At 39.2% G+C, this 15564-nt stretch overlaps 1 protein-coding gene across 1 annotated transcript in view; it reads left to right on the forward strand.

The window, feature by feature from the left end:
- The window catches only part of TPR (translocated promoter region, nuclear basket protein), a 75683-nt gene that overhangs the window by 21939 nt on the left and 38180 nt on the right, over positions 1-15564 (forward strand). The window contains 11 exon segments of the mRNA XM_032226351.1: positions 367-506; positions 623-771; positions 1550-1712; positions 2829-2963; positions 3531-3671; positions 5321-5489; positions 7040-7206; positions 10858-11010; positions 13024-13140; positions 14498-14701; positions 14823-15007. Of these exon segments, the coding sequence (XP_032082242.1) occupies positions 367-506; positions 623-771; positions 1550-1712; positions 2829-2963; positions 3531-3671; positions 5321-5489; positions 7040-7206; positions 10858-11010; positions 13024-13140; positions 14498-14701; positions 14823-15007 (1723 nt within the window).

A 15564-nucleotide genomic window follows, 5' to 3' on the forward strand; every position in this document is an offset into this window, starting at 1 on the left:
TCCCCACTGGTCCAAGGCTCAGGCGCCACCTGGTGGCCAACCAGCCTCTCTGCGCCCTGCTCGGAGTCGGAACCCTGTCCAGGGTCCTCCACATCCTCCAGAGCCAACTCATAGGGCCACTCGCTGTCGGAGTCTGGTGGCAGCTCCAACGGCTCCTGCTGGGCCACAACAATGGTCAAGTGGTTTGATTGTTAGTTTGAAACAAGGGAGCTTGGGGGTTCAATTCTTCAGCCAATTATAAATCCCTTTAGATCCCCTTGGGTCAGGATTTCTCTTATCTGACTTCAGTGGGATGTTGTGAATTCAGGGCACTGAACTCCGTACAATCTGCGTGGATTCCAAAATGTTCTTCTTGGTATAATTCAGCTTCAAGCATCTTGCCTGAGGAGGTGTCTCTGACATCAACCCCGAAGCGCCTCTCAGGTTCCCTTCCAGCTTCGACTCCAACTTCAATCCCAGTGATCGAGTCAACGGAAGCAGCAGAAGCGAAGGCTGCTCTTAAACAGGTATGGTTTTTTGCTTCTCACACGCTTAACAAAATCAAATATAATACAGTTTTTTCTTCTGTTTAGCCTTCTCTATTTACCTCTGTATGGCTTTGTTTATTCCACGCACTCCACAGCTGCAGGAATTTTTTGAGAACTATCGGAAAGAAAAGGCAGAGAATGACAAGCTGCTTAATGAGCAAAATGAAAAGCTTCAAGAACAGGTTACTGATTTGAAGTCACAGAATACGAAGGTTTCTACCCAACTTGAATTTGCCTCTAAGCGGTAAGCTAAAATCAGGAACACTCATTAAAAGAAATCCCTTCAGAATTGATTTAGCATGCTTTGCTACTAATAAGGAAATTCCAGATATCAATTAGCCTATTTCTTGGATAAAGTGTTTGAAAATTATGCATTTGGTCAGCGTAACAGCAATAGCAGTAGCATTTAGACTTACAAACCGTTGCTTGCATCTGTCTGAATGGGTCTTTTCTTAATTCAGAGTGGCAGGCTACCTTTAAGTATTTTCAAACACTAAATAGACCCTCATTAAAAATATTTAAGCAAAGTTGAAATTTTGTGTATGTGTACAGGTGTACAGGGCACATCGCTTCAAAAAAGAACACCTTGGGTTATCTGAATGAACTTGGAGAGTCTCCAGTGGTTATGAGTACAGAGAGGGGGGAAAAAATGGAAGAGAGATTTATTTATTTCATGTATACTTTTTGAATAATTTAATAATTTTAATAATAAAAGTACTCTGCTACTACTAGAATGGTTGAAACCTTGAATAGAAAACATTCCCCATTATAACATTTTTAAATAATTAAAATTTATTTATTTATTAAAATTCATAGGCTGGTCATCTTACTGCAAAGCAAATTATTTCTGCGCTTATTATCATGCTAATACAACCACTTCAGAATCTTCCCAAAAATTTTTTCTTTCCCCTTGTTTTCTCCCTGTACATTTTGATAAGGCTCTTTTGTTCTGATTTTCCCTCTCTATTTCATTACATCAATTTCAATGGAATAAAACCTTTCTGGTTTTTCCTCTGGTGAAGTTATGAGATGTTGCAAGATAACGTAGAGGGATATCGGCGAGAGATCACCTCACTGCATGAGAAAATCCAGAAGCTCTCGGCCACTACTCAAAAGCAAGAACAGATCATCAACACAATGAGTCAAGAATTACGAGGAGCCAATGAAAAATTAAATGTTGCAGAGGTGATTGCTACTGGCTATTTTTTTTTACAGAATTGTTTATTTTGTAATGGTAAAGACTTCTAATAAGCTTAATCCCAATTCGGGATCTTCCAGAAATGTTTTATTTTGCCTGTGGAGGGTTCTAAGGATTGAAATACAGTTTTTCTGCATCAGGCTTAATTGGATGAACCATCCAACTAATTATCTGTGGCTCAAGGTGGAACTGTGGAGTTCCTGTGCTTTCTGAATTTGGTTGTTTGCTTGCATTACCCAACTAAGTAACATCGATCAGTGATGTTGCTTCTTTCGTGATCAATAAATAGGATCCAGTGCATAAAGAGACATTTGGCCCAAGAGGCCCAGCTCCAAATCTCCTTTCAGCCATGAAGAGTCTTAAGGAAATCTTAAAGAGCAACTTGAAATCTTAGGCTCCCTGCAGATACTTACAAGTCTTCATTGTAATTGTCCCAAATGTTGTGGAAGGAACTCTCTTCTGATCCAAAAGCTTTAAACGTTTTCTTTCCTTTTAAATAGACCTTGAAAATGTAACTCTTTGAACATGCATTTAACAACAAATCAATTTAATTATTCTATTTTTAATATTTTAAGTAATTTGTACGGTTGTAGGTTTTCTGTGAAACTGCTTAAGAGTAAACAATATATAGTCTTAAAAGTATGAGTAATACGTAAGCCTAATTGAATTTGGAAGGAATGTGAGATAAATATACAAGCATAATAAAATAGAGTTATCATGCTCTTTCAGTTATCATGATCATTAAACTAACATTGTTAGTTTCTACTTGGCTCTTTCTGGTGTTTCTGTAAGTCTGATGTTGAGAAATAACAAGAGAGGTTTCTTTTAAAAAAAAAACAGACACAAAGAATCGAGTGGAAGGAGTATAATAATTTCATAAGATGCCCACACCTAATGTAGAATCACAGTGTTATTTTCTTCTACAGAATTGCTTATATGTTCCTACCGTATAATCTCCAAAATTAGAAAAAAAGAGCAGAACTTATCATGAGTTGATTAATTTAGTTTAATATAATACATTCAGATGTTGAACAATGACATTGGATTCAAAATACTACCTGAGTTGAATTAATTAATGCAAAAATGAAATATCTCTTCCTAAGGTGAGAGCAGAGAATTTGAAAAAAGAAAAAGATATTTTAAAAATGGCCGAAATTCGTTTGTCTCAGCAAAAAGAATCTTTAGTAGCAGAACACAGAGGACAAAACCTGCTCCTTACTAATCTGCAATCTATTCAGGTATGTTCAGTTGTATTGCATTATTTTTCTCTCTCTCTATTCTCTTTAAAAAGTGTTTCTCAACCTGCATGACTTTTAAGATATTGGGAGTTTACATCCCAGAACTCTAGAAGTTGAAATCCACACATTTTAAATTTGCTGAGATAGAGGAAACACTTCTCCACAATATGTAATGATATGGACCAAAAACATCCTGAAGCATCATTAAGTTCCAAATGCTACAAATCTGTTAATACTGTTATTGGCTATCAATTTAAGAGCCGAGGTGGCGCAGTGGTTAAATGCAGCACTGCAGGCTATTTCAGCTGACTGCAGTTCTGCAGTTCGGCTGTTCAAATCTCACCGGCTCAGGGTTGACTCAGCCTTCCATCCTTCCGAGGTGGGTAAAATGAGGACCCGGATTGTTGTTGGGGGCAATATGCTGACTCTGTAAACCGCTTAGAGAGGGCTGAAAGCCCTATGAAGCGGTATATAAGTCTAACTGCTATTGCTGTTAAGTGCTTGATAAATAAATATGAGCAAGATTTGGCAGAAAGACTACACAGCATAATGCATTTTATTTACCAGGTAATTTTGGAAAAGGGAGAGACAGAAACTCGACAGAGGCTCAATAATCAAATAGAGAAGTTGGAAAGAGAAATCACCCAGCTGAAGAAAAAACTGGACAATGAGGTGGAGCAAAGACACACGCTTTCCAAAAATCAGGATGTAAGTATTGGAAACTGAAGAAATTCCTGTATTTTTCTAAGTATACGACGCATCTTTTCCCCCCCCCCAAAAAAGAGGGTGAAAATCTGGGTGTGTTTTATACACTGAATACAGCACTTTTTGCCTCCCAAACCCCCGCCCCCTTCACGAAAATGGACGTGCATAGGCTTTGGGAGGCCTGCAAAGTGCTCCTGGGGGCTGGGGAGGGCAAAAATGATCAAAAAACGGCCTGTTTTTTTCCCCCGTTCCCCTCCCCTGCCCCACCCCCAGGAGCACTTTGTAGGCTTCTCAAACTCTCTGCATGCCCCGTTTTCCCCCCAAAAAATGAGGCATGCAGAGAGTTTAGGAGGCCTGCAGAGGGCCAAAACTTTTTTTTTAATTTGCCTCTTCAAAATTTTGGTGCTTCTTATACTCTGATGTGTCTTATAGTCTGAAAAATACGGTAGGCATTTGGATGACTTTGCTTAAAATGACTATATTTGCATTTGGAATTCGGATGGAGGTGTATTAATGGATCTCCAACATGACTGGCACAGATAGTAGATATTTTGATCATACCTGCCAGTAGTAGGCTTTTCCCCCTGCTTCCGCTTCGGTTCAGTTTGTCATCTGGCTTCATTCACGTCCCTTGGCGCGCCAGGATCACGCCAAGGCACATTATGTGCACTGCACTTGTGATGTTGCATATTGTGATCATCTTGTAAAAGAATTCATTGTATTTGAACTAGTATATCTCTATTGACTTCCAGTCCTTCATGTGTTGCTGGATATGTATTATATTTTTCTCCTTATCTTTCAGTTCTGTTTCCTTAAGAAAGCCAGGGATTTACAACAGTGCTCTCTAGCCCTAGGCTTTCTTCTATGCCTTTGGGAGGCAAGATAATATTCTCTGGATATTTTGAACACTAAGCCTTGGAGTGCTTTTATATCAGTGGATGCAGTTTTTTATACCACACAAATTATCTTCTATGTGGGCAGAATGGGGAGTGATTGATTTCAGTTGCTAAGAAAATCTCGACACCTTTACCTGTTGGGGTAAAGAGTTTTTAATATTTAGCAATGAAAATATGTGTTAGTGGTATATCTCCGTTGGGAGACAGAAAGTAGTGCAGCGGAATGTACAGTTAGAGAGAAAGAATGTTGCTAGTAGAAACACACGAATAGCGTTTCAGACACTGCTGGTAAAAACAAGTAGCTTTACTACTGACAATTGCTTCACAAGCAGTGATAGTAGATATTAATCCAAACACAATTCAAAGAACAAACAATAGCTTACAGTCGCAGTTCACATTCCAGTCATCAAGCATAGGACAAGCAGAGAGAGAGAGAGGGAGAGAGAGAGAGAGAGGGAGAGGGAGAGAGAGCTCTTGATTCCTTATTGTAAAGTTAATTACAGCTGTTAAGTACATCCACCCATTTAAAGCAACAACGACCATTTGTTGTTGTATAAAGATATATATTGCCTACCCTACACTAGGAGTATACTCCCAACATGATGGTAAGTTTAAATGTTCTGTTTTGAGTATATTTTTGAGAGAAAAAGCCAAAACAATCTTGATATTTAGGTAAAGAGTTCATTTTAAACTGTTTTCTGGGTAAATGAAATGTGCTGAAATATGTGAAGTAAGGCCCTGGATGTTCCTTCTCAGATTCACCTCCTGGATGCTAAAAGACAATGTGAGACTGAAGTGAATCTTCATGCTAACACGAAAGAGCTGCTGAAGAATGCTCAGAAGGAGATAGCAGCGTTAAAGCAACAACTCCACAATATGGAAGCTCAAATAGCTTCTCAGTCATTGCAGAGAGCTTCTGGCCAAGGTAAGGTGGGGGGAAGGGTATGTTGCCAGCTAGAACCCATACCCAATGTGAGAACCATGAATATAAGGCTTGTGTCAGGCCTGCATTTATATTCCTTTTAGAATTTTGGCCTGCCACACTTTCTCTTATTTCATTACGCTGTTTCTTTAAGTATAGTCAATCTGAGGGGGGAATAGACAGGAGTAGGATTGTGGAATGTATTGTTTTTCATTCTTCACTAGAAGCAAGGTCATCCTTTGTTCTCCGCACTTTCACACCTGACCGTAAGCAGCTGGGTGGAGATGCCAGCGTGGAAAAAGAAGATCGGACCATGTGATGGATTGTGGGTGTGGGGACAAGATCATGAACTTTTAACTGGGTGGGATTCTGATGTAACTTCCAGAGTTGGGATTAACACAGATGTGCCTAAGATGTCTGTCTTATTAAATTGGAACAAAAAGGATCATTTTGCCTTGGACTCTGATTTAATTCTGCACGATACTTGGAACGCTGACAGCTTGCGTGGTGCTGTTTTGTGATGGCTTTTAAAACACATCTTCGAAATGATGCAATTCAAATTTTAATTTATTTTAACATTGATAATTGGTGGGGGTTTAACTATAAATTTTTTTGTGAAAGTTGAAGATATTGCATTAGGCAGGGCATTGTTAAACAGGCAGAACTATAGCCTATGTAACAGTAGACTGACATTCCCTTTTTTCCTGGGTTGTGGGAGGATCGTTATGTTGGTTTACAATCTGCAAACCAAGTTCTGGCTTTCTATGATGAGTGAAATAGCTACAGCCGATTTTATCCATTTTCTAGCTTCACAAGCACTTAAATTTCATAGCATTCTTCGTTGATAATAGCCTTTCTTCTTTTGTGCTAAAAAGCCTTTGTGAATAAATATTGAAAGTTATTCAACCGTTGAGAAAAGATTATGTACTATAAGAAAATGTACCATAAATTTCCTATTAATTCAGATAATAAATCTATTTAATAATTGCTTTAATAACTGCACTGGTTGCTGGTTGTCTTCCGGGTGCGATTCAAGGTACTAATTATGACCTTTAAAGCACTCCATGGCTTAGGCCCAGGGTACCTGCGAGACCACCTACTGCCACCGGTAGCCTCCCACCGTCCAGTGCGATCCCACAGAGTTGGCCTCCTCAGGGTGCCGTCGGCCAGACAGTGTCGGCTAGCGACCCCCAGGGGGAGAGCCTTCTCTGTGGGAGCGCCTTCCCTCTGGAATGAGATGCCCCCGGAGCTTCGTATAATCCCCGACCTCTGGTCCTTCCGACGCGCCCTAAAAAGTTGGCTTTTCCAGCAAGCCAGCCTGACCTGAACAAAACAAAACAAATTATTGATCATTGTTAATTTTAATTCGATTTTTTTAAAAAAAAATGTTATTGTTAATCTTAATTGGGTTTGTTTTTTGGATATTCTATTTATTTATTTTTTAACTTTTGTAATATGTGTTTTTTTTTTAATGTTGTACGCCGCCCTGAGTCCTTGGGAGAAGGGCGGCATATAAATCCAATAAACCAAACCAATTGCTTCCAAATTTTTAGGTCAGTCTAGTATTGGAGAGGATGTGGATGATCTTGTAAGTCGGTTGAGACAATCTGATGACCAAATTAATGATTTGAAGGAGAGGCTGAAGACTGCCACAAGCAATGTGGACCAGTACAGAACGATGGTTGTGAACCTTGAAGAATCCCTTAACAAAGAAAAGCAGGTAATACGTTTTTTTTAATATTATCCCCTACATATAATTCAACTATGGAACTTCGTTTTCCTGATGAAAATCCACCTGAGAATTTTCTCATCGGGAAAATTCATGTAGCAAGACAAAAGTATTCCTTTTAAGGATCAAAGGAGCACTTGGCCCTTCAGCCGTGTTCTTGACTGACAATAATTTTTTTGTCCCCTACATCTGATCTAGGACAAATTTGGGGTTGAATGGCCATAAACAAGGTTGGTTCAATCCTTACGAAGTTATTCTGGTATGCTTAGAAGGTATTTCTGGACAGTTTCAGAATGTTGTAGCCAGATTGTCATCTAATGAAAGACTTCCTGATTGTATCGTCTATATCATGGGTTGTCAACCTGGTCCCTACCACCCACTAGTGGGCGTTTCGGGATTCCAGGTGAGCGGTAGGGACTTCGGAGGTTAAATCCTCCTTTTGAGCGAGTTGCAAAATAGGAGAAGCAAACACGTGGGAAGGGGAAAGGGGGGGGGGTAGCAGGGACAAGCAGAAGCCCAACAGAGCAGTTGCAAAATAGGAGAAAGAAAAGTTATAGGCAGGAGAGAATTGTTGGCTAATAATAAGTGGGCTAACTAGCTCAGCCTTACTTTTGTACGTTGCCCTTAGGAAGGTAAAAAAAAAGGAGATAAAAAGGAAAAGATTAAAAAAAATAACAAAAAAAGGGAAGAAAAATAGAGAAAAGGGGATAAAATAAAGGAGGAGAGTAAGCAGTGTTTAGTCTGGCTCATAAAGTTAAAAACATTCTAAACAGGCATAAAGTAGAAATAAAAAGATAAAGGTCTCTTGTGATGAGCCGATAGACAGAGAATGGAAGCAGTAGACTTCCTCCCATATTTGGGCATTCCAGGGGTTGTGACACTAAATACATACCTATTTCCCTGGCTCAGCTGATAAAGGAGGAGAACCTTGTGGCTTAGTGGTTAACACATCTGCCTAAGATGTAATACAGCACAGGTTCTAATCCCAGTAAGGGTATGGCTAGCTGATGAGAGCTAAATAGCTTGAAATAGATCTATACTAGTCTCCCTTTATTTATTTATCAGCACAAATACACACAAAAAAAGATAAATATACGTACATTTCTTTTTTTTAAAAAAAACACCCTCCTTTCTAAAAAATATTCCGCACTTGCGCAAAAACTGGTGGGTGGCAAGGAAATTTTTCCATCAAGAAAGATCCATTAAAGTGGGTGGTAGGTAGAAAAAGGTTGACTACCACTGGCCTATATTTTGTTTCAGTGATACTGAATGTCCGTTTCCTTTTAGATGAAATTCAGACAGCTTGTTCTTTCTAGCTTTAAGCTAGAACCAGCCAATCTTTGGTGGCCCAGGACTGTACTTAATTTGGCAGAAGGAAGAAGGGAATGATCAAGTCTTTCAGTAGTTGGTTAATGTAAAGTAGCTGGTGGAACATCCTACACACATGGATGGGGCTGTCATTTTGAGCTGTTTTTCCCCCCTTGGTTTGAAGACGCATAGGGTTTCTTTTATTTAATGGATTAAGCCTACTTCACAGGTATTTTATCCCCTCAAAATATCAGGTAACAGTTATTCATTGATCAAAAGGGCTTTTGAAAATACAAAGCAAGCATTAGGGGAAGCTGAGTTTGCCCACCCATGCTGTAAAAAAATTGATACATCAAAAATATATTTTTTTTCATCCACTTAACCCTTTGTCCTTCCTTATTTCATTTGAAAACATAAGTCAGTTTAAAGTTGTTTCCAAAATGATCTCTATTTTTCTTTTCCTATAGCAGAATACTTCCTTTTTAAGGCTCGGGACTGAATTAATTGTTTTGCTCTAAACTTTTGACTGGTTAATTATTCTGCTAGGTTCTTTTCAACATTGCTTTTCAGAATGTAGTAAGCCACCTTGGTGGCAATAAACAGACGAGTAAGTAGTGAATGTTTTGTACAAAAATTGATGTACGTCCTTGTAAACTGATTTAGCTTCACTGGATGTAATCCCTTGTAAGATACATACCGTATATACTCGAGTATAGGCCGACCCGAATATAAGCCGAGGCACCTAATTTTACCACAAAAAAACTGGAAAAGTTATTGACTCGAGTATAAGCCTAGGGTGGGAAATGCAGCAGCTACCGGTAAATTTCAAAAATAAAAATAGATACCAATAATGCCATTGCCCATTGAATAACATATACAGCCTGCCTGTGCCCATTAAATATACAGTAGCCATTGTAAAAATTTGCTCTGCATAACAAATTATTATCACACAATACCGGTGTATTCAATGAAATACTTCACTCACCTCATGATGCTGATGTCCCGCTGTGATGATGATGTCCCGCCTCCTATGACACACGGCACAGTGATTCCTATCATTGGATCACTGTACCAGAGGAGGTGGGACATCGCTATGTGGCTGCTTGCCATAACAAGGAGGAGGTGGGACATCGTTGCAGAGCGGCAGGAGGGGGAGGAAGGGGAGTCGTAAGATAGCCCTGCATTACATTAGAACGTGAGGAGGGGGGATGGTGCGGTGCGCGCTGCGTGGCAAACTGACACAGAGGGAGGGGAAACTCAGGGGCGCTGGGCCATTCACGAGCGTCACCCAGCGGCATGGCCCCGCCCCTTTTTCTCCTCCATTTCGGGCAAATTTTTCACTGACTCGAGTATAAGCCGAGGCGGCTTTTTTCAGCTCAAAAAGTAGGCTGAAAAACTAGGCTTATACTTGAGTATATACAGTAGGCTCTCTGAATGTCTGGTGCCTCTGAATGCATTGTAGGAAGAGAGTATGATGATAAGAAATCATGAAATTCGTATCACCTTTTCATTTTTTTTTAAAGTTTTTATTTTACACACATAAACACATCAACAAGAACACATCAACAAGAACAAACACATGACTTAAGACAACATAGGAACAATAAGTTCCATCGTGTATCATACAGCAGTTCTGTATCGGTTTCTTTGCAGTTAGTGTTTTCCCCTTCTATAATTAGTTATTTATAACCAAATATTGTTTATCTATGATGTGCTATATATACATACAATTCCAGGTAAACATTCACGTGGTTATTCTTTTTCTTTGCCAATCTTATACTACTGTTATTCCCTTTAAGAGATTATAGAGTATAGTTTGAGTTGTATTATTCACCACCCCAAGCATCTATTATGGGTAGCATTTTTTCCAACTAAGCAAAATAAAAGATTTTTATTCGCAAGGCGTTCCTGACTTCATCAGATGCTGTAATATGACTAACTTTTACATTCCTCTTTCTATTGTTCATTGATTGAGTCAGATGAATCATCTGAAACAATATATTTTCAAAATCCGATAAGAGCACATAGATGTTGTTCTGATGGCATTGCCTTTCTCCAAATGTAAATATTTTATTTATGCAGGTATTTTGCTTGTTTTTGAAACTCTAAACCATAAGCATGCTCTTATTCCATGAATGCATTTCAGAATTGTTTTATACTTGGAAAAATATTCCTTGGGCTATGAGAAAACTAACTGCTAAGTCAATTTGGAGCCATAGAAGTGCCTTCAAGATGCATACGTTACACTTTCCACGCTGAAGAAACCTGAAATACAATTGCATCGATGCATTTCTCTTATATATACTCGTATCTTGATTCCATCTTAATGTGTAGGTGACTGAAGAGGTCCGGGCCACTGTTGAGACCCGCTTGAAAGAATCCTCGGAGTATCATTCCCAGCTAGAGAAGAAACTAATGGAGACTGAGAAAGAAAAACAGGAGCTTCAAGATGAAAAACGTAAAGCCATAGAAAACATGGAACAGCAGGTATAACTAACACGATTCTTTTTTTGCGTCGGACTTTCTTGTTATTGTACATAACTGGAAAAGAGAAGTAGCATAGGGACAGCCCCTAAGAAGTTCTTAAAGTGTTCCTTAAGAACTTCTCATATGTTGTCCCTATGCTACTTCTGTTTTGGATTGTCATTTTTTTTCTTGCTGAAGCATTTTGGAACTTGCTTTCAAAGTTTGCCACGTAACTCAAGGAGAAGTTATTTTAGACGTTGGGAAGTTGCTCTGCTTTTATTGGTCATCCATTATCCATTATATGAGCCGAGGTGGCGCAGTGGTTAGAGTGCAGGCCACTTCAGCTGACTGTTATCTGCAGTTCGGCGGTTCTAATCTCATTGGCTCAAGGTTAACTCAGCCTTCCATCCTTCCGAGGTGGGTGAAATGAGGACCCGGATTGTTGTTGGGGGCGATATGCTGACTCTGTAAACCGCTTAGAGAGGGCTGAAAGCCCTATGAAGCGGTATATAAGTCTAACTGCTATTGCTATCCTGTACATCCTGCATTATTTTCTTCCAAAGAATTGCTGAAGAACTGAAAATCAAGCACTTCGTCACTCGTTTCAGCACAACTAAGATAGAACTTGAACTGATTTTCAAATTTTTAACCCGTTTCAAATGTTTCTCCGAAACATTTTCTTTAGAAATCATGTTACAAGATGCAACTGATTGCATCTTTATTGATGGAAAACTCTAATCCAGGGGAGCTTTCTATCAGAAGGGTGAGGGAAATGAATTTTGGCTGTTTTACTGTCAGTGCAATTTCAGCTGGGAGATTTTGGAAGTTACGGAAATTTGGAGTGAAGAGAAAGACTTAACGCAGAATTGCTTCCCGCACTGTTCCATTGATGGAAACCTCCATCAGCTTCAGCTGAATTCTATTACTTGAATATAAATATGTTAGCAATTGGAATCAAAATGAATCATGATAATTCATTCATATTATATTCTCTTTCTGAAATGTTCCCTGTCCATCTCTCTATCTCTGTCCTCTTGCCAGAATAAGTATCTTTGTATCTCTGTTTCTGTCTTTCAAGGTCAAAGACCTTGCATCTGGCTGTTTGAATATGCCTGGCATGGTATACAGCTGGTTAAGGGTTAAGTAGCTTCGTAAAAGAACATCCAAAATAATAATAATAATAAAAAGTTTTTAGAAGCTAGTCGCTGTTTCTTTCTCTCTTTTTCTTCCCAGATTATTCATAACTAAAACATATAATTTTAATTTACTCATTAAAATTAGTGGCAGCAGAGAAAGGCTGCACAAAAAGGTTTAGAGATCTAGATACTTTTTATCTGCAATTTGTGTTCTGTACATTTTAGTTTGTAGAAGAAAGATTCATTCAATGATGGTTTCAGTCACTACGTGTTCAGAGGTCTAAGGATTTATAGGAAAACTTGTATTTCCATGTCTAGTAAGAATATCTAGTATCGGATTTCCTTTTCCATCTCTCTGCAACGCCTGTAGTTTGATCTTTCACAGATCAGAAATCTGGTATGAGATAGGCCAAATTGAAGTATGCTGAAGAACAGGAAATGGAAGGTTGCAGATATGGAAAAATTTAAGTTGTCTGATCCTATCTCATCCCGAAGCGAAATATCTATGATTTCAGTTGAATCCCCTCCAACTGCAAGCTGTACAAGATCATTTTAAGGCACCCTCCCCCCCAAAAAAAGATGTAATAACATAAATGTCTCTTAATTCACTTCTACAGTTTGCAGACAGGCAGTATCTTAAAAGTCCTTAGATTCCTCTATAACTCTTTATCAAAAATATTTCTTTGGGAATATCTGGAAGCAGAAATGCACTTAAGGATATTTCTTTGGTAAGGAGTTTCATTGTCTAAAGTGCTACAAATATTTGACCTTAAGTTAGGCAAGCCCAGGACATTTTTAATCATTGTTTTTTTTTAAAAAACACAGCCCTATACTATTCTTTTAGATAAACATTTTTTTAAGAGAACTGAAAATTTGATCCTTAATGCTTTGTTTGTAGCTTTCCGAGTTAAAGAAAAACCTCTCCAATATGAAGTCTGAACTTCAGGAAGCTCTCCAGCGAGCGAACGCAGCACTCAGCAATGAACAGCAAGCTAAACGGGACTGTCAGGAGCAAGTACGGTTCTCAAATGTTTGGCTAACTTTTGCAGTCGAATTAAGTATTGATTAAATTGGTTAAATGGTTAAGAGTCACTTTTGCATGTCGGTAATAAGTGTGCACCAATTACGAAGAAGGCATTCTAACACTAATGTTTCCATCTCGCAGAAGACGCTTTAAAATTAAAGGCTCTGTTATGGTTGCTGTTCTGTGATGTGGAATGATGTTTTTTTCCTTGAGAGTCTGAAAGAGATTTTTTATTTTATTTTACACACATAAACACATCAACAAGAACACATCAACAAAAACAAATACATGACTTAAGACAACATAGGAACAAGAAGTTCCATCATATATCATAAAGCAGTTCTGTATTGGTTTCTTTACAGTTAGTGTTTTCCCTTCTATACATTTCTATCTTGCATTCATGAACCTCTTATTCATTATCCATTTTTATGTACTATTCTGTATTTATTTATACTTAGCTATTTACAACAAAATATTGCTTACCTATATTATGATTTATATTCTTACTATCATTTATTCTCTTACATACAATTATAGATATACATTCACATGTATATCTACATGTATTATTCTTTTTCTTTGCCATTCTTATACTTTTGTTATTCCATTTAAAAAGTTATAATATACAGTTTGGGTTTATTTGTTTACCATCCCTATCGCCTGTTGTAACACCACCTTATTTTCTCTTTCTTTTCTTTTCTCTCTCCCTTCCTTCTCTACTTACTTCCTTCCTCCTCTCCTTCCCCTTCTTTCTTCCCTTACCTTTCCCCTACTCTTACCCTCTCTCTTCCCTTTCCTACCTTCTCTCCTTCTCTTTCTCTCCCATCCTCCCTCCTCTCCTTCTCTTTCTCTCCCTTCCACCCACCTCTCCTTACCTCTTTCTTCTTCCCTTACCTCTCCTCCACTCTTCCTCTTGCTTTCCTACTATCTCTCCTTCTCTTTCTCTCCTTTCCACCCTCCTCTCCTTTCCCTTCCTTCTTCCCTCCCTTCTCTACCTCCTTCCTCCTCTCCTCTCCTTCCTTCTTCCCTCCCTTTCTTTTTCTATTGTTATAGGTGTCTCTTTCAAATCTCAATTTATGTTTTCTTGGGGATGGTATTTCCACAAACCCTTATAGTTTCACATCATTTCCTTTTTTCTCCTGAAAGAGATTTAATACATCAGCTTTTATTTCCACCCGCAGATCCTTAATAAATCAACAGGGGGCTTTTTTCACCACCCATTATGTTTTCATACACATAAGTCAACGGTTAGCCAGCAAGTATAAATCTCTTACTTAGGAGATAACCATAAGGAAAGCATTGAATTTGTCACAAACTCTGAAGCAATGATAATTCTGGCTTCTTGTAGGCAAAGATAGCTGCTGAAGCGCAGAGTAAATATGAACGGGAGCTGATGCTTCATTCTTCTGACGTTGAAGCTTTACAAGCTGTCAAGGAGCAAGTTGCAAAGAATTCAGCAATAAAGCAGCAATTAGAGGAAGCAGCCCAAAAAGCAGAATCCACGTTACGAGAGAGCAAAGCTTCATGGGAAGAACGAGAAAGAGCATTAAAGGTGAAGGGTGTTTTTTTGTTTCTCTTTTTGCCTCTAGCAATCTGGTAGGTTTTATGACCCGGCCTAGTCTTTGAATTTCAAGTTTATTTGTTGAAGCGTGTGTTTTGGTCTTCTCTCTTAGGATGAAGCTTCTAAGCTTGCATCTCGCTGTCAAGACTTAGAGAAACAAAGCCAACTGTTGCACGAACAGCTGGAAACTCTGAGCAACAAGATGATGGCTTCAATGAAGGAAGGCGGCTCAGGGGCCCTGAATGTGTCTCTCAGCGAAGAAGGAAAATCACAAGAGCAAATGGTAGAAATTATCAGGTATTGTTGAGTTCATTGTATTGATCCAATACAGTTTTGATTACTGCTTGCATGGTACCTGGTACCTGTTCTGACCCCCCTCGTCCCACACCAACACACTCCGAGCCAAAGATAAGTTACGGCATTTAATTAACAGACAGACAGGTCCTTGGCAGCAAACCAGCACAGACAAGCTTGGGCAGCAATAAACACAGATAAGGCTTGGCAGCAATCCAGCCTGCCAAGTTCATAACAATGTTCTCCAACATTAGTTCCTGCGTTGACTTCTGCAAGAGGGGTGTGTGCACAAGCAGTCCTTTTTATAGGCTGGAGAAGAGCCTAATGACCACCAGCTGAGTGCAATTACCTCCTGTAACTGCACAACGTTCCTGACACCTATTAGCTCTTCGGTGCCGTGCATCCAGGAACACCTCACTGCTGGCGTCAGGCTCACACTCCCTTGTATCTTCCCCACTGGTGCAAGTCTCAGGTGCCTCCTGTGGCCAACCAGCCTCTCTGCGCCCTGCTCGGAGTCTGAACCCTGTCCAGGGCCCTCCAGAGCCGACTCATAGGGCCCC

Source organism: Thamnophis elegans, chromosome 11, assembly GCF_009769535.1.
Source record: "Thamnophis elegans isolate rThaEle1 chromosome 11, rThaEle1.pri, whole genome shotgun sequence".
Taxonomy (NCBI): Eukaryota; Metazoa; Chordata; class Lepidosauria; order Squamata; family Colubridae; genus Thamnophis; species Thamnophis elegans.